This window comes from Lolium rigidum, chromosome 3, assembly GCF_022539505.1.
Source record: "Lolium rigidum isolate FL_2022 chromosome 3, APGP_CSIRO_Lrig_0.1, whole genome shotgun sequence".
In the NCBI taxonomy this organism is placed as follows: domain Eukaryota; kingdom Viridiplantae; phylum Streptophyta; class Magnoliopsida; order Poales; family Poaceae; genus Lolium; species Lolium rigidum.
This window is the reverse complement of record NC_061510.1, coordinates 379,269,307-379,287,931: the sequence shown is the minus strand read 5'-3', so window position 1 is coordinate 379,287,931 and position 18,625 is coordinate 379,269,307. Positions and strand designations below refer to the sequence as shown.

General features: G+C 46.1%; 1 protein-coding gene across 1 annotated transcript; it reads left to right on the top strand.

Annotated features, from left to right (window-relative positions):
• The first annotated feature begins 4,791 nt into the window (after positions 1 to 4,791).
• Positions 4,792 to 6,252, top strand: LOC124700640 (probable indole-3-pyruvate monooxygenase YUCCA10). Its single transcript, XM_047232733.1, has 5 exons — positions 4,792 to 4,966; positions 5,288 to 5,403; positions 5,527 to 5,760; positions 5,853 to 5,975; positions 6,073 to 6,252. Exons 1-5 carry the CDS (start codon positions 4,792 to 4,794, stop codon positions 6,250 to 6,252), a joined length of 828 nt encoding a protein of 275 aa, XP_047088689.1.
• Positions 6,253 to 18,625: the final 12,373 nt, after the last annotated feature.

Below are 18,625 nucleotides of genomic sequence, written 5' to 3'. Positions count from 1 at the left end.
GGGTTTACCGCGTACTAAGAGAGGCCATGATTCTATATTTGTGGTAGTGGATAGATTCTCTAAGATGTCACACTTTATTGCCTGCCACAAGAGCGACGATGCGTCGCATATTGCTAATCTGTTTTTCAGGGAGATTGTACGTCTACATGGAGTCCCGAAGACTATTGTTTCTGATCGTGACGTGAAGTTTATGAGCTACTTCTGGAAGACGCTGTGTAGAAAGCTGGGGACGAAGCTGCTTTTCAGCACTACTTGTCATCCTCAAACTGATGGTCAAACTGAAGTGGTGAATAGAACATTGTCACAATTGTTGAGATCCATGATAAAGAAGAACCTGAAGGAGTGGGAAGATTGTTTGCCGCATGTGGAGTTTGCTTTTAACAGGGCGGTACATTCTACCACAGAGTTGTGTCCCTTTGAGGTGGTGTATGGTTTCAAACCCATTACTCCGCTTGATTTGTTGCCTCTACCCATACATGAGAGAGTCAATATGGAGGCATCCAAGAGGGCAGATTTTGTGAGAAAGATTCATGTGAAGACTAAAGAGTTGATAGAGAAGAAAGGCAAGAGCAATGCTGCAAGGATGAACAAGAAGCGCAAGGAGATATTGTTCAAGCCTGGTAATATGGTCTGGGTACATTTTCGCAAGGATAGGTTCCCGAAGCTGCGGAAGTCCAAGTTACTTCCTCGTGGTGCTGGTCCTTACAAAGTGCTTGCCAAGATCAATGATAATGCATACTCGATAGACCTTCCAGTTGATGAGTTTGGTGTCAGTAATTCTTTCAATGTTGCTAATTTGACACCATATGACGGACAAGACCTTGGAGCGTCGAGGTCGACGCCTTTTGAAGGTGGGAGATGATGAGGACATCCCTACCTCACTACTACCTCCGTCATTACAAGTTGAAGGTGATCCTGTTGTGAAGCTCAAGTCCAATGAAGTTAGGATTGGACCTATGACACGAGCCCGTGCGAAGCTACTTAAACAACATGTGAACTTGTTCCTAAGTGATACATTGATCGATGAGAGATTTATACTGCCTAAGTCGTATTACTTATGTATGATCAGGTATGAAGAAGGAGCAAGCATCACACGAGGAGGAGAGGAGCAGCTGGACAAAAAGATGGACGTGAAGTTGGACATGGAGCTGGACAAGAAGACATCCCATGGAGGCACGAGGGAGGAGCGGGAAGCATGCGCGAGAGGAGGAGGTGTTCAAGCCGGCGCCCAGCCCGGTCAACCGGTTGTGATGACGGGTCGCCCGGCCCCAGGCCCGGTTCGACCGGCTCCCACGCCGGGTCAGCCCGGTCCAAACCGGGGCCCACGCCTGTGCCAGCCGGGGCGTGTCCAGTAAGCCTGGACGCCCGCCCCGTCGTCATCCGGTCTCTGGCCCGGTCCAGACCGGACCGGCCGGTCCCAGGCCCGGTCGACCGGCCCCCAGGCCGGCCGAGCCCGAGTCTGTCTCGACCAGATCTATTCTGGGTCGGTTATTTTCGTACTTTTTCGACTTGAGGTCATCCTGAACCCCTATATAAGTGCCCAGGACGCCCCAAAGTTGATTTAGACCACGTTTAAGATAAACCCTAGTTCTTAGTTGTTTGCTCTGCAAAACTATTGATCCCTACACCATATTGCTTTGATTTGGTGTAGATCTGAAATTCTTGTGTGATCTGCTGTTCCATTGGGAATTAGAAGGTTGCAACTTACCGCTTCGTGGTCGGCGGCTATGTGCGCAAGTGTGTGGAGTTGCAAATATCTTGCAGGGTTGAGAGTTGTTGCATTGGCGACAGGGACCAATCGAGAGATCTCGTTGCGTCATACAAGTTATCATCCACTTCATCAAGTTATCTCCGCTGCAATCACCCCGTGATCATTCATCACCACCATTGCTTACTGAGAAGATCGGGCCACCCCTTATCAACGCCGCGCCGAATCTCGCCGATGACGCTGCGCCGAGGTCGATTCGCCTACGTTGCACCGTGGCCGAATCGCCACCGCTCCCCCATTTGAAATCGACCAAGTCATCGCTGCGCCTAACTCGATTCGCGGACGCCGACGCCCCTCCCGCGCGTAAGGTTCCCGCATCGCCGCCTCCGCTCGTAGGTATGGCGTGCGGTCGACCCACCCTTTTTTGTGTGTTGTCGCTTGTTTGTTGAATGTAGTCCGATTTTGATTGTTTGTAGATGAGTTCGTCGTATGATTCATCCGATGAGGAATGGGATCTGCAAGAAGAGGAAATATCCGTATTGTTAGCTATGCACGCAGACCAAACATGGTGGTTCCGTTTTTTGTCGACAAAAGTTGTCGCGGGAAATGATAGAAGGGCACAACAAGTGAGAGCTATTTTGTGGAGAATCCAACATTTTCGGAGAGATATTTTCGTCGCCGTTTTTGGATGAGCATCAACTTGTTCAAGCATATCTGACGAAGTTTGACACTTTTTTTGAGCTTGGGCGTAGCACTTACCAAAAGGTCACTGCCGCTTTGCGTATGTTGGCATATCGAATTCCAGTTGATCTAGTTGATGACCACTTGGTGATGGATGAGAGTCAAGCTATCAAGTGTGTCAATCGCTTTTCCATATGAGTTGTCGATGTGCTTGGCAAGGTATACTTGAGAGCCCCCACTTCTCAAGACACGACAATGCTATTGGAATTTAACAAAAATGGGGGATTTTCTTGTATGTTTGGTTCAATTGATTGCATGCATTGGAGTTGGAAGAAATATCCTGCAGCATGGCATGCATATTTCAAAAGGCCACAAAAGGATTCCACTATAATCCTTGAAATTATTATAAGATTTAGATTTAGCATACTTTATTCAGAATGCGTAGTTCATGCAATGACATCAACGTTCTCCAACGGTCATCACTGATGAACAAATTGCATAGGATGAAACTACACCGGTGGAGTTTGTAGAAAATGGCCACACCTACAACTACCCGCTACTTCCTAGCCAATGGCATCTCCCTAAGGTGGCAAACATTTGTGAAGCCGGTTCACAAACCATCCAGTAAGAAAAACTTCAGTTTTATAATGCACAAGTGGCGGCTAGAAAAGACGTGGAGATAAATTTTGGATTTTGCAAGCCCAATTTACTATTATGAGAGGATCGGTTAGATTTTGGAACCAAGAGATCATTTGGTACATCATGAATGCTTGTGTCATCATACATAATATGAACATTAAGAATGAGTGTGGGCAAGACAGTGACTACTTGTCCTATGAGTTGATGGGATGCTCTGTGCAAGTGTGTAGGAGAGAAGAGGGTAGCATGCTTCATTGCCTCATACAAAGCTATTCGAGACGATGCGCATGATAACCTTCAAGAAGATCTCATCGAGAAGTGGTGGACGTGGAATGAACAACAGTAGTATGTTTCATCTCATATATATGTATGTTTGTTATATTATTGAAAAACTATTTGTTGTATTGTTGATGAATTATATGTTGTATTCACAATAAACTATTTGTTTGGGTTTTAAAAATAATTGAAATATTTACTGTTGTTTCTTTGGTTCATATTAATCTTCATTGTTCTATATTTGTTGTTGTTTGGTGTTTGTGGAGGTGCTAGCGCGCTGCATTTTACAGCGCCTGAAAAAGCGATGCTACCCATGAGCGATATTTTTTATCGTCCAGTGAAGCAATCTAGTGCCACGCGTGCAAAATAGCAAGACATGCACTGCAAAAATCTTTTAGCGGACGTTAATTTTGGATGCGTGTTGAAGTTGCTCTAACTCGGTGCATCCTCGAACTTGCTGCGGAAACGGGAGCACTGGATGCAGAAACGGAGTAGAACACGCGTTTGTATACTTCCCCGCGCACAAGTAGTAGGCAGCGGCATGGACCTCACCCCACACACGAAGCTCCTCTTTGAATGACCGATCGGCCGGCGCCATTGACACATTAGTTTGGTGATTGATGCTTGGCAGGCCCATGTGTGTTAGTTCTAGGCAACGATCTTAATCATCTTAAGTTTGTATCGGTATCTGGCACTCACATCTAGGGCACAACCATATTTACTTTGTGGTAAGTGAGTCCACCTAGATATTGTGCAAATTGTGTTCATTATCACGGGGTATCATGTGCAGATTGTAGCGTGGTAGAATAGTCCAGTTGCACGGGCATAGCAATAGCTACGTAGAGATAGTCTGTTGTCAAGGGAAGATGCACATCATGCACTTTAATCTTCATGCTATATCCTGGCAGTGGTAGTAGGGTGATAAATAATATCATCCTCTATAAATGCATTTTGAGAAACTTTTTATAGGGTCAAAATGTTTAGAAACATTGGCTCGTCGTTATCCTACCAGGTACCAGAAAGGTAACAAACATTTGAATGAGGATGATATATCTTTGTCAGATGAGTATTTTCATTGATGACGATAGAAAATGAAGGAAATACAAATCAACTATACATAGATAAGATAAGGTGTACATCTCCAAAAAAAAAAATGTAAGCGATCAAGTTTGTGTTTCCTACCTATTTCGTACCAGGTTGACTTCACAACAAAAATAACATTTATAACATTCCAATTTCTAGAGGAACTGGATAGAGTAGGTATTATGTGTCAATTATTTTTTACCTTTCCTGCGTCGCTTAATCTGAACCTAGTCACAAAATAGAACAGGTACGGAAATTTACAAGCATATACATATGCCTCATATGCAGCTCTCTCTTCCGAAGATTCATTTGGCCAACAAGCAGGCAAATACCTCTTCTTGCTCTAAGTCTCCTATCCTACCACCACACCCTATCCCACAACTTAATCAGACCTTTTCTTCGGAATGGAGAATGTCGTCGTGCTGATTGTTGGTGCTGGTCCAGCAGGCCTCGCAACAGCAGCGTGCCTTACCCAATTCTCCATTCCTTACGCCATTGTCGAGCGTGAGGACTGCATCGCGTCTCTTTGGCGCAAACGCGCATACGACCGCTTGAAGTTGCATCTTGCAAAGGAGTTCTGTGAGTTACCACACATGTCATACCCAGCTGATGCACCAACATACATACCAAAATCCATGTTTATCAAGTACTTGGATGACTATATGGGGCGCTTTGATATTCAACCTAAGTATCTCACTAGCGTTGAGTCATCCATATATGAAAATGATAATAACTGTTGGTCCATCGTGGCTTGTGACGTTGCGGAGGGCACACCAATAAATTTTAGTGCAAAATTCCTTGTTGTGGCGAGTGGTGAGAATAGTGCAGAGAATATTCCAGATATCTCTGGACTTCATAGTTTTCCAGGTGAGACCATTCACTCGTCAAGATACAAGTCAGGCAAGAGCTTCTCTGGTAAGAGCGTGTTGGTCATTGGATCTGGCAACTCTGGGATGGAAATCGCTTACGACCTTGCGACCCATGGTGCCAACACTTCGATTGTTATAAGAAGCCCGGTATGTGCACTATATAATTTTATTTGGTCGTAGAGATACAATTTCTTAGTATTATTACTACTGGAATGATACTTTTTTTTCTAGCCAGTTGTAACAGATGTGTGACGCATTTTGTGGCTGCAGATTCATGTAATGACAAAGGAACTAGTCCGCTTGGGGATGACACTAGCCCAACATCTTCCCCTGAATCTAGTGGATAACCTCCTTGCTATGGTGACAAAATTCATATTTGGGGACCTATCAAGGCATGGTATTAGAATGCCAAAAATGGGTCCAATGACCCTCAAGTCAAAAACTGGTCGATCCGCTGTGATTGATGTTGGCACTGTTGGGTTAATAAAAAGAGGCATCATCCAAGTAAGTATATCCTAGGAAATGATATACACCTTATATGTACCATATGTTGATTTACTATGGCAGTTTAATAATATTTACTTTATGTCTTATAGGTTCAAGGAAGCATTAGCAAGATCATGGGTAACATAGTTAAATTTCAATCCGGGGATGAAATCACCTTTGACGCAATTGTGTTTGCAACTGGATACAAAAGCACAACAAATATGTGGCTCAAGGTACTAACACTGATTTTTGAATTTGCCTAGTCATATTCATTTTGGTGCAACAATTGTTAAATCTCCTAACTGAGCAATATGATATTTTTGGGCGCAGAATGGAGAAAGCATGTTAAATGATATTGGACTCCCAACCAAAGAATATCCGAATCATTGGAAAGGTGAAAATGGACTTTACTGTGCTGGGTTGGCAAGGAGAGGATTGGCTGGTATTGCTGCGGATGCTAAGAATATCGCCGATGACATTAAATCTATGTTAGGCTCTATGTGCGGCTAAATTATATTTTCTATGTAGTTTCACAGGCAAATGCATTGGACTATTATGCCTATGAAAAATCTTCATGCCGAGGCACATATGTTCTAGGAGTAAGCTCTGGTCTTGAATAGTTGAATATTATGAACAAGGGCATTCTAGTTCAATACTCATTGTGTAAATGAGCTTCATAACTTTTGTTAAACTTACGATTGTCAACCGTGTACTAATTACTTGAATTTATATATGCAAGATATTTGGGGGCATGGTAAACATCAGCACTCTAGTGCATTTCGCCGTCTGATTCGAAATAAATATGCTTTTGTAACCTTTCTTTAAAATGTAAAGTGGAGGTTCCGGCACGAATCTCCGCTCCTGTGATCAGTAGTGTGGTTTCTATATAAAAAGTTCAGTGCCATGTTTATCCCCAACGGTGATCGTGAGGGTAATCACACCAGCCTCTAATCAACCGCATTATTTATTAGAATCCAGTACGGGTACTATACTGCTATTCACCAGTCTTAGAGTGACACTATATATTGTATGAAAGCATAAGGATTGTTGATTGTGGGAACTGTAAAATCCAGTGTTACAAGCTTCTACCGAAAAAAGGTCCTAGAATAAATAGTTCTTGTACAAAATAACTAACTCTTGAAGATGACTACAACTCGTCAACATGTAATGCTCACCAATGCAAAGCTAGATCTAGGAGACCTAAAATTTGATGTCACAAAAATCAGTTTCTACATGTAGTTAAAAAAGGCCAGGTGTGTTTGTTGCTGATTCCCACCAAAAGATAATGTGGTTGTTGATATCTTTGGGACACCTTCATCAAGGTAATATGTGATACGCAGCTAGGGAGTAAGATCTGCTCCTCTATACTATCGACAAGTATTGAGAGACGATTACAGACTCGCTCTGATATCCTCACATATGGAGGCAAACTTGAGATGGTGAACTCTGTGCTCTCTTCTCTCCCAACATTTTATATGTGTACTCTCAACTATATATAAAGGAATACTTGAGCAGCTTGACAAGTTTTTCAATAAGGGCATCTCTAACAGGGCAACGCAAACGGACGCGGAGCTACCGTTTGCGATCGTGCCGCGTTCGGTCGAAACATGCGTCTGCATCCAGGCCCAGCGGCCCGACACATAGTGACCGGTCTGTCCGCGGAGACGCAAACGCGACCCAGATATGCGTCTCTGCGGATGCTGCGCGGTCGCGCTGCACGACCGCTCGCATCTGGGCGGACGTTTCATCGGGTCTGCCTGGTAGCGACTCTGGCTTGATGCGTCTTCTTAGCGGCGCAAGTAGTGGCGACGAGGCGTCACTTCGGCAGTCTGCACCACGTTAATGGCGATGCCTCGCCTTCCTAGCGGCCGCAGCCCACCTCTGCCAACAAAGTTAATGGCCATGCCACGCGTGCCACGTCTCTCGACTGTCTCCGGCGTATATAAAGAGAGGCGCGCGCTCGGCTGCCTCATGTCATCTCCTCCACACAATAATTGACAAAGCTTACCATGCCACAAGATCCCATGTGGTACATTCTTTATGCATCATGTGTTGACCTACTGAATTCAATCTTCACTCTTAGTCTTGTTCAACTTTATATATGTTTATGTACATGAAGAACACTTTATTTGATTGCATGCTCTAAACCTTAGTCAACCAGAACTCAACTCATAAGACTATAATGATATCGTTCAGATTTTACAGGTGCAACGAGCACACGAAGAATCTGCACTTTGGCTCAACATGAGCCCTCCAAATCTTCTCCGTTCATCTCCAAGTAATGGCATGCGGCTGGGGAGAGGTTGAACGTCATGCATGATGCACCAAAGCTGCACGAAGCTCTTAAGGTCTGCTGCTAGGGCTATATTTTGCAGTGCGGAGACCCAATTTTGTCCTTCAATTTTTATTTCTTGATCATGCGATTTTTCCTTGTGCATATCGAATAAAGGTTCAGAAATCGTGCCTTTGGGGCGCCACCATGGCTCCACGAGTCATGCCAAAAAAAGGCGCGTGTTGCCATCTCCCAAGATGACCATTGCCAAGGCTCGAAAAAGATCCTTAGTCGTGCATGGAAGCTGGGTGCCCTGCCACGGGCGAGTGACGTCTGTCCATGCAAGCCATGGCCAACGAAGCCACGACGCCCATCCAAACTTCTCGAGATCAAGGACTCCGGGATGTCAAACCAAAATACGCAATAAGCATTAGCTCTCTCTGAAAAGGAGGCGATCTAACCGCACCTTTCCGTACAGCTACCTCGTCACCTTCGCTCATGTTATCTGATACAATAAATATGTGGTCTTTGGACTACATGATAGATTTCTAGCGACGGAGATCAACAAATATGTTCTTCAGGTACACCTTCATATCGGTCCTACATATTTTGTATGTACATTGGAAAATAATCCTTCTGTCTGTATTAATTCCTTTGCAATTTGGTAGATTGCGACGCGTCTTTGTCTCGTACTAGTGTTTGTAGTCGTTACTAGGTGATCCAAATATCTATTTATATTTTTTATTATTTTAAGCCTATTTATACTATTGTTGATAATTTTTTATATTCGTCTAGTGCTAGTGTTTGTAGTCGTTACTAGGTGATCCAAGTACCTATTTGTAATTTTTATTATTTTTAATCCTATTATACTAATGTTGATAAATTTTAATATACGGGTGGAGTTTCGACTTAGTGAGTATAAAAAGGACATAAAAAATTGCCAAGCGCATGTGTCATACGCTGGGTGGCATTATATGGCGACCGACTTTAAACCTAATCCATGGTATAAATCGCTTATTGCACAGTACAGCACAATTTCAGTCACCAAACCACCGAGCTGGGTGTACCCTGTAACAGAGCACATCTGCATTGACATTTTCTTGACTTATAAGTTGGGGCTAGTATCCGTAGCTCCCCGAGGTGGGACTAAAAGCAACCCCTAGCCCTTTCTTTTCTCACGCGGATGTAATGACGCTACACATATTATTAATTCCTATGAATAACGTCATATACAGCAAAACGTGTAATTACTTCTCTTGTACTTAATTATATTTTAGATCAAATTTCCACGTAATAACTTCTCTACCGCTTTAGTATTTCATATTTTCTGATCAAGACGAACATTGAACAATTTGTCTTATTTACGGTCTGTATTTATCCTAATAGAGCTGATTTGGACGTATATTTGCTGATCACAGGGACGGCTCTGGCCCAGGGAAAAAAGGATGACGGCCTGGGGCCCAAGAAAGTTAGGGGCCCATACCCAGTACTGCCGTACCCAGCTACCCAGGTGATGGCGTCCAGGATGGAAAAATAGCCTCACAAGCCCAGCTATCCAACGATAAGGTGAAAGCGACGCCCGAATCAAAGCCTCATGTTCCCACGGGCCCAACTATTGAATCTGCACCTCCTAGCACAGCTCTTGGTTTAAATTTGCCACCATCCATTCTGAGTGGATACACACGAGCAGATTAAGATGTGTAAATATTTGTTAGTGAAATAAGTAGATTGCATACGCACCAGCAGATTATGATGTGTAAGTACTTATTTGTGAAATATATTGTGTGTGTCTGGTACACACGGGTAGATTACTGCAAGGAGCTTCAAGAGCCCGCCGGGTTCAGCCGGGCCAGAGGGGCCTGGTCTACTCCTGGAGCTGCGGCTGGTCTGTCACCGCAGGTGGCGGTGGAGGTTGCGCCCTCCCGCGTGGCTGATGTCCAGTCTCTCCTCGGCCTGGGTTGCCTCCTCTCGACCATTGTTGAGTCGTCTGTGGAGGTGTCACCCAAACCGGACCTCTCCTTCACGTGGTAGGAATTCATGGTTAGCTGACTGACGTTGGAGCTCAAAAAGGCCAGCCTCGCCGACAAAAAAAGTGCCAGGGACAAAATCAGTTCCGTTGGCGCTGTTGTCGTTGCCTACTCGACAATATCCCGGAGGAGGGATCCTCGCGTTGGGGGGGGGATGGAGGTCATAGGGAAGAGAGCCTTTGGGACGATGGTACGTTATTTACCCAGCTTCGGATCACGCTGCACGGAGGCAGGGCCTACTACTGTTTGTCTAGATTATATGGGCGTTTTCGTGTTATTACAATGAGTTGTGGTTGTGTCTCTAGGGCTCCCAGGATCCGGCTTATAAAGGCGTCAGGATCTAGGGTCTCTATGGAGAATCCTACCCGGAATACAATCTTGCCTAACTATAGAATATTACATTGTCGTGCACGCCAAGGATCCGCCTATACCTAAACTGTCGTACTAGATCCGTGCCTTGTCGGATTCGACTCCTGGCGCAGGTCAGGCTAGATCCGGCTCATTGTTCCTGGGCTGGACATTTTCCATCTTGATCAACAACAACTGGGCTACCCAGTGGGCCGTATACCAGCGCCACCATCTATGGGCCACCCGGGCTTGTCAGATCTAGACATTGTCGATGGTACACCTATAAAGTATATCCACAACAGTAACCCCAGGAGTTCTCCAAGGTTCACCATATCTTCCATCTTGCTTAAGCCTCTGTAATTTCCGGCTACCTTCCCGAAAGTCTTAGAAATCTTGAAGAACTCCGACTTAAAAACTGCCTTTCTACCTCCTTCGTCGGAAAGTCTTTTCTTCCACAGGACTTCATCCATCGACTGAATTTTCAAAATTATTCTCCGGATAACCATCTCGTAGATTTTGAACTAAATACCTCAGAGTTTCCCGGATCCAAAAAGGAGATCAAATAGTTCCGCCAATTCAGGCTCCAATCTCGGGTAATTCCAACGGTAATTTAATCCCTTGCCGAATTTACCGCTAGGGTTTAGGACATGCGTCGCTCATCCAACGGCGCGACGTTTGCGTTCCGACCATAGGATACGAAGCACGAATATCATTCCCTGGCTATAAATATCACCGCCACAGGGTTTAACCCTTTAATCCTCTCATTTCTCCCCTCGCGTCGCTCTCACTCCGGCGCCGCCTCCGTGTCGCCGTACCGGAACCTAGCCGGAGCTTCGCCGGAGCATCTCCACCGTGTCGTGTGCTTCGGTTGTTCTTAAGTCCAACGAGCCACCGCTAAAAGAACATCTCTCCATAATTATGTTTTGTGTGTTTGATGACATATGTGTGATGATCTAATGTGGCATAGTGTGCAGAAAAGATCGATATTATAGTTTGAAGTAAGAAGTACTCAAAGGGAAAAATCTGTGGATGAAAAGGAAGAAGGAAGAAGAATTTCTGGAATTTCCAGGCCGGAAATTCTCGCTAAGGACTTTAGCTCCGGAGCCACTGGATGCCCCTTGGAAATTTGCCCGGACATTTGTGTCGAGGGGGCGGAAATTCCGGGGGGGGGGGGGGAATTATGGGCCCAACTTACACCGGAATTTCCGGCCCTAAAGTTTGCAACGACTACAATTGGTGGGGGATATAAATACCGCCCTTCTTCCTCCAGCTCAAGTTGCTCAAGTTCATCCACCATTAGAGCCACTTCAAGAAACAAAAGATTTACTAGATCTCCTCCTCCAACCATCCAAAGCTCTTGATATTTGGAGAATCGAAGGATTAGACCCCAATCTACATCTTCACCGAAGTGATTTGCATTTCCCCCTCATATGCTTGAGGGGTCCTTTGCTAGTGTTCCTCTTTGGAAACCCTAGTTGTTTGTTGTTGATTTTTTTTCTTGTTGTTGTGTTGTTACAAATATTGGGAGGCTCCAATTCGGTTGTGGATGTGTGCCCCAAGAACCTTATAAATGCCCGATTTCCGCCTCGAGGAAATCCCTTAGTGGAAGTGGGCTAGGTCTTTGTGGCGTTGCTCACAGGAGACCTGAGTGAGGCCTTTGTGGAGTTGGTATGGCCTTCGTGGCGACCACACTCCTCGAAACGTAGATGTACTTCCCCTCAGAAGGAAGGAACTACGGGAATCATCTCTGTGTCTCTGCGTGCTCCACTCTCAGTTACCTCTATCCTTAATAGCTCTATTATATCTTGCCTAGCGATATCTTGCTTAGTTGTAGATCTTGTCATATAGGTAAATTCACATAGTTGCATATCTAGAGAATTTACTTTGTGTCAAGCCTAAATTGAAAACGAACTAAAAATTGGTTAGCACATAATCACCCCCCCCCTCTAGGTGCGGGATACGATCCTTTCAACCGCACAGAATCCTCACCGCCGGCCAGTCCGTCCACCATGACCACCATTGTCGGTAAGTCTTCCGCCTTCAAGCTTGTCAATCGGAGCTCGTAGGGATGAATGAATGAACTGTATTATCTCCGGCTAGTTTTACTAACACTAGCTTCCTATGCAGATATGTCTTCTCCTCCTTCCTAAGCGGAACCTATCATGGCCACACCACTCGCCTCCGCTCCTCCTCCTCCTCCTCTCACTCCGGTTCAGCTGGATCCTTCCCAAGGATCCGGTAGGACCATCGAGGGTGAGCATCAAACTACGGATCTGGCTGAGCTTACCGGAAAAGAGAAGATGGAGCAAAAGGTCGAAGAGGCTGCTACCAAGAAGTCCAAAGCCCGAACCCGTGAGGGAGAGGTGAAGGGACAATGGTGGCCCTGCACCGCCACAGAGGAAGAACTGCAGAGCATGGAGGCCGAAGGTTCCTGCTTCCCGAATCCAGGAGGGTGGTTCCAGGTGCCCCAAGTCCTGCACCGGAAGCTGGAGAGTGGGTGATGACCAAGGCGTTGGTGGAGTGAGGCTTTTCGCTTCCGCCAAGCGATTTCTTCGCGGAAATCCTCAAGTCGTACAAGCTACAACCCCACAACATCTCGCCCAACAGCATCCTCACCATCTCCAAGCACGTCACTCTGTGCGAGGGTCACCTCCGGGTAAAGCCGGATCTGACACTTTTCCAATTTTACTTCTCCGTCAAGAAGGAGACGATGCCCAAGTCATCAGTGCTTGCCAACTACGGCAGCGTCACTTTCAAGCTCCGACAAGGCCGGATCTACCCTCACACGGATCAACACAAATCCGTGAGGTACTAGTCTGGAGGATTCTTTTAGGTGAAGGATGTGGGGACTCCGGCGAGCACGAGAGTTCTGCCTCCCTTCAAGGACGGCCCCACGACCGAGACATCCGCCCGGAAAGCCAATCCTCACATCTCCGACTTCCTAGAGGTCGAGAAAATGGCCAAGCGAGTCTCGAAGTTGGTGAGCTCCGGGATGACGGGGAAGGATCTCACAATGTCTTGGTTTACCAAGAGGATCCAACCTCTCCAGCACCACGAGCGGTTGATGTACTTCTACAGTGGTCACGACGAGAACATGCGCGCCACCAAAGATAATCTATCTTCTGATGCCCTAGACAAGCAGCTTCGGGTGATGATCAAGATTCCGCGTGAGGTTCACTCCCACGTGTGTGGTCACGATATCTACACGGAGGGCGCCGACCCTTCGGTAAGTGCTTTTTCCGGCTTCGATCATATTTCCCTTTCGTGCCTGCGAATTTGTCTAAGGACTTATCTTTTTCTTCAATCTTGTTTCATTTTGATTCATTTGAGGAGAAGGACCTCGGGTTCTTGGTCCGGACCCCCATTGCTGGAACGTCCAACCCAGAGGCCGCATCCGACGCGGAAGAGTCCGAGGTGGTTCCCCCCGCTAAGCGGAAAAGGGAAACATCCTCCAGCCAAAAATCCAAGCGCCCCCGGGAACCTCCAGCAGCGAAGTCACCAAGAACCTGGAGAAGGAGAAAATCCGCCTCAAGGAAATTGATACCAGTAGCAGCAGCAAGAAGGGCGGAATCGAGCAGTTCTTCGCCAAGGCTGGGTACTAATCTATTTCCGTCTACCCCTTTCATCTTTAAACTGCGGACTGTTTTGTCATTCGGATCTTATCTGAATATGTAGCAAGGTGGCCGGAGAGAAGCCCGAAAAGAAAATTAAGCCATCTCCGGCTTCCATGCCCATAACTACTGAAGTTGAGGTTCCTCCGAAGCCCTCCTCATTAACCAGTCTGCGTAAATACGAAGAAGTCATACATATCGACGATGACGCGGAAAATGTTGGTGACTTCAGCAAGGACGCCTCTTCTTCCATGCCTTCTACATAAGCTCCTGTTAAAATCACGGCTGAAGCTCTCGCTGATGAAGCCTCAAAGGATAAAGAAGTTGCTCATGGTACGCCAGCAACACATCCCCAGTTTTTTTCCAGTTCTCCGTAAGGCGCTCCTCCACCAAAGTCTAGGGCCACCCAGAAACCAAGCAACAAGAAATGGCTGATTTCGAGGATTCGTTCCACGTCTTATTCACTAAGAACAAAGCCGTTTGCCAGGTAATACTAGCCCCAAGCATTGGATTATGCTTTTTCCGAGTAAATAGCTAGGTCATGCTTAACTTGGTATTTATATGATCATTTCATTTCCGCAAAAACTCAAAATTTTCATGCTCAAAAGATTTATCTTTCACCGAGCCCCCAGATTTTGGTTCCGACTAACAATTGAACAGTGCTTTTTGCAGAACACACGCTTACTTCATATGGACATGAAGAAAGTAATGCTTGAGCAGAAGAACCAGGTCGAAGGGCTTAGCAAGTAGGAGGCGAAGAACCAGTAGATCATTGAGGTGCTTCAGGACCGCCTAAAAACCAGCCAAGGCAAGCCTCCGACATGTTGTATGTTCCATCTGTCTATTTGTAATTTGGAATTAATTTGTACTGAGAAATTTTTCCGCGCTCCAGATCTCTTAGCCATTAAACCGTCCATTGATGACCTCTCTCCCAAACTCAAGACGCTTGAGGCTGTGCACAAGTCACTCCAGGCCACCCTTAAGGAATCTCAGTCAAATGAGATTAAACTCAAAAAGGAGCTGGAGGCCAAGCATGCATAAGCCATGGCGGAGCTGGAGAAGAAACTCCAAGCTAGAGATGACAAGGTGCAAACTTTGACATCCAAGCTAGAAGTTGCTGAGACGGAGGCGACGGCTGTTGACAAGATTATCTTCTGTAAGATTTGTTATTACCTAAATTTCCACCCTCGATGTATTTTTCCCGAACTTGTAAGCGGAGACTGACCAAAATTATCTGTTTGGCAGCCTTGCTTGGATTTGTGCGGAAAGAGGACGACAATCTCACCTCGACTGAAGCATATGAAGATGTCGGAAACTCTATCGACGATCTCATGAACGCATGCCGATGAATTGCCAAGAAGCTGTCTTTGAAGCGGGTCAGCACCAAGGTGATGGACACGGTGATGAACATGATGTCCCTTATGCCGGATCTGATCAAGGACTGGCAGGAGTCCTCCGCCCGCGGTGCCGTAGCTCGTGCCCTGATTATTGCAAGGCATATTTTCCGGCCATGGACTTTGCGCATGTCGCTCTCGGAGTTTCGAAGGCTACCAACACCAAGCAACTCATCCGAGAAGTTAGCGGATTTGACTCTCTCTTTTCTTTCCGTGTTAACCAGGAAGAATGGTATGAGAAGCATGGTGGTTTCGCTCCAGATGAGGATGAAGGGGAGGAGGATGGTTCCGTCTCAAGCGCAAGTCATTCAGGCGGCGACTCTAACAAGGACAACACCTACCATGCCTCTAGGGACGATAAGCCGGAGTCTTCCATCTAGTACCTAAAAACAATGAGATGCATCATTTGGCCCCATAGTGGGTTTGTACTATACATGATTAAACTTATTTGAAGTAGCTAGGGAAAACTTTGCATGCAATGTACTGGGTGGAAAAATAATTATCCTGCTACCGTTTTTATTATGTATGCATGTGCGTTTGTTTGTTCCACATTTTCCGTCTTACTTACTTGACCTTCCACGAGCTGGAAGACCCTTAGCCAGAAAAGGCTCTCCGGGGCAATGAAGCCTAATGGCAGTCCATCAAAAATCACAGAAATAAACCCCCAGCCTTAGGTGTCAGAAGTCGCTACCAGGAGTCCATAAGTTTGCAACAGACAATACATATCCTAGAAAACTTAAGCTTACGTCCAACAAGACGGTTTTTTTTGAAAATCACAACATTATACAGGCCTAGGAGGAAACATCCAGCTCTGCAATTTTAGTCGGAAAACATATACACAGTTAAAAAATGAACAACTAAAGGAGGTAAAAAAACTCAAAGAGTGAACCATATGCTTTATTTTATCGATCATGTATCAAAGATATTACAAGGTATGTAATGTGGTAATTGATAATTATGGAAGCGGAGACGTAGCTGTGTGATATTCCATGGACAATCTGTCTCGTCATAGACGTCATCGGGTCCTCCCTCTTTCGTTTCCAGAGGAAGTTTTTATTACTATCCTTCAACTCACGAATATCAACGAGGTAGTAAGATCCATTATGCAGTACTTTGCTAACGATGAATGGTCCTTTCCATGGAGATTGCAACTTATGCTCTTTCACTTGCCGGAGGCGGAGGACCAGGTCACCTTCTTTGAATGAGCTATGATAGCGGCGTAGTTTCTGCTGGTAGATGGAGATACGCTGGTCTGCTAGGTTCCGGGCCTATTCAAGCAGGTCCACAGAGAGCCGTCGAGCCTCATCCGCATTTTTTTGATTGTAGGCGGAAACTCGCGGGGAATCGTGGATGATGTCGGAGGGTAACACTACTTCAGATCCGTATACTAAAAAGAAATGTGTGAAACCAGTTGATCTGTTAGGGGATGTTCGTAAACTCCACAGAACAACATCTAACTCCTCCGCCCAAGCTCCGGCTGCTCGTCGCAGCGGTTCTTCAAGGCGACGTTTGAGTCCAGCTAGTATGAGGCCATTGGCCCGCTCAACCTGTCCTTTGGATTGTGGATGTGACACAGAGGCAAGGTCAAGCTGGATCCCAAGGTCATGGCAGTACTCCTTCAATTCTCGCTATGCAAAGTTCGTGCCATTATCCGTGATGATGCTATGTGGGATGCCGAATCTCACCTCGAGGCTGCAAACAAATTTCAGTGTCATAGCACCATCGGCTTTCCTAACTGGCTTGGCCTCGATCCACTTGTCGAATTTATCAACTGCGACCAAGAGGTACTCAAAACTGCCAGAGGATGATTTTTTCAATTTTCCGACCATATCGAGCCCAGACCGCGAACGGCCAAGTGATGGGGATGGTCTTCAGCTCTTGAGATGGTACATTGGGCTGTGTAGCATAATATTGGCAGACACGATAGGTTCCGACTACTTTCTCAGCATCAACTTTTGCCATTAGCTAGAAAAATCCATGCCGGAATGCTTTTGCAACGAGTGACCTAGGAGCGGCATGATGCCCGCAATCACTGAGGTGAATTTCTATAATAATTGCAATACCCTATTCATTTGAGATGCATTTATGTTTTCCCTTCTCTTGTAGAGTTGTCCATCAATTACTGTATAGGACCTTGCTCGCCTAATGATCTGTCATGCGAGGACCTCGTCCTCCGGCTACTTTTGATCAATCAGGTCCTCCAGGTGAGGCTTGGTCCAGGCCGGAGCGATGACCATCACTTCCTTAGCTGGAGACACTACCACATCTGGGTTTTCCGGGTTTGCGCCCTTCATCGAGGGTGTCCTCAAATGCTCAAGGAAAATTCCGGGTGGAATTGGTTTTCGGCCGGATTCGAGCTTGGACAGTGTCGAGGGTGCTCCTCGGCAATGCCCTCCGATAGGGGCTTAGGGTTGATGGAATCCTGCAAGCTGACACGAGACATCGGTTCACAGACAAGTGGGGAGAGCGATTTACCCAGGTTCGGGGCCCTCGATGAGGTAAAACCCTTACGTCCCGCTCGTCTGTTCTTGATTATGATGATAATGGGTTACAATGGGGTGCCGAATAGTTCGGCTGAGATCTCGTCGAGATGGCTAAGTGCTATGACGACCAAGCTCTAGGCTTATGCTGGCTAAGATCGCTAAGATTGATTGTTCCTCGACAGCCCCTCTCCTGGCCTTTATATAGGAGGCCAGGTCTCAAGAGGTCTAATCGAGTACGACTACTAGGTTCACAGTAGATCTATCTCTAGACTTTCCTTGTTCGGCTCCTTCCGCGTCTTGTACTTCAAGGAATCTTCCGTTGCACCGCCTTAGTGGCCCATCTTGCCGTCGAGTGCCTTCATGGGCCTCCAACTAGGAAATATAGGATAGGGCAACATTGGTTACCCGAAGGGTAATTCCCACGTCAGTAGCCCCCGAGTGTCTAGCCGAAGGTAATTCGGGTAGAGACTAAAGCATGCCTCCACCCAATGTTCTTCTCCTTGATTATTCTTGTTCTTCTTGAATCTGCATCATCTTCTTCTGTCGGGTGCGCGTCAGCGCTCCCGATGGGAGTAGCCCCCGAGTCTAGGTACGGATGCTTGCAATCCGTGCGTAGACTCAAGTTATACCACTCGAACATTTTGCTCTGCCGAAGTTTTTCCGCGAGTCCTCGTAGGTCATCCGATATACTTTCCTCATGCAAGGGATAATGAGTAACGTGCCCAACTTTTGCTTGTTAACTGCCGAT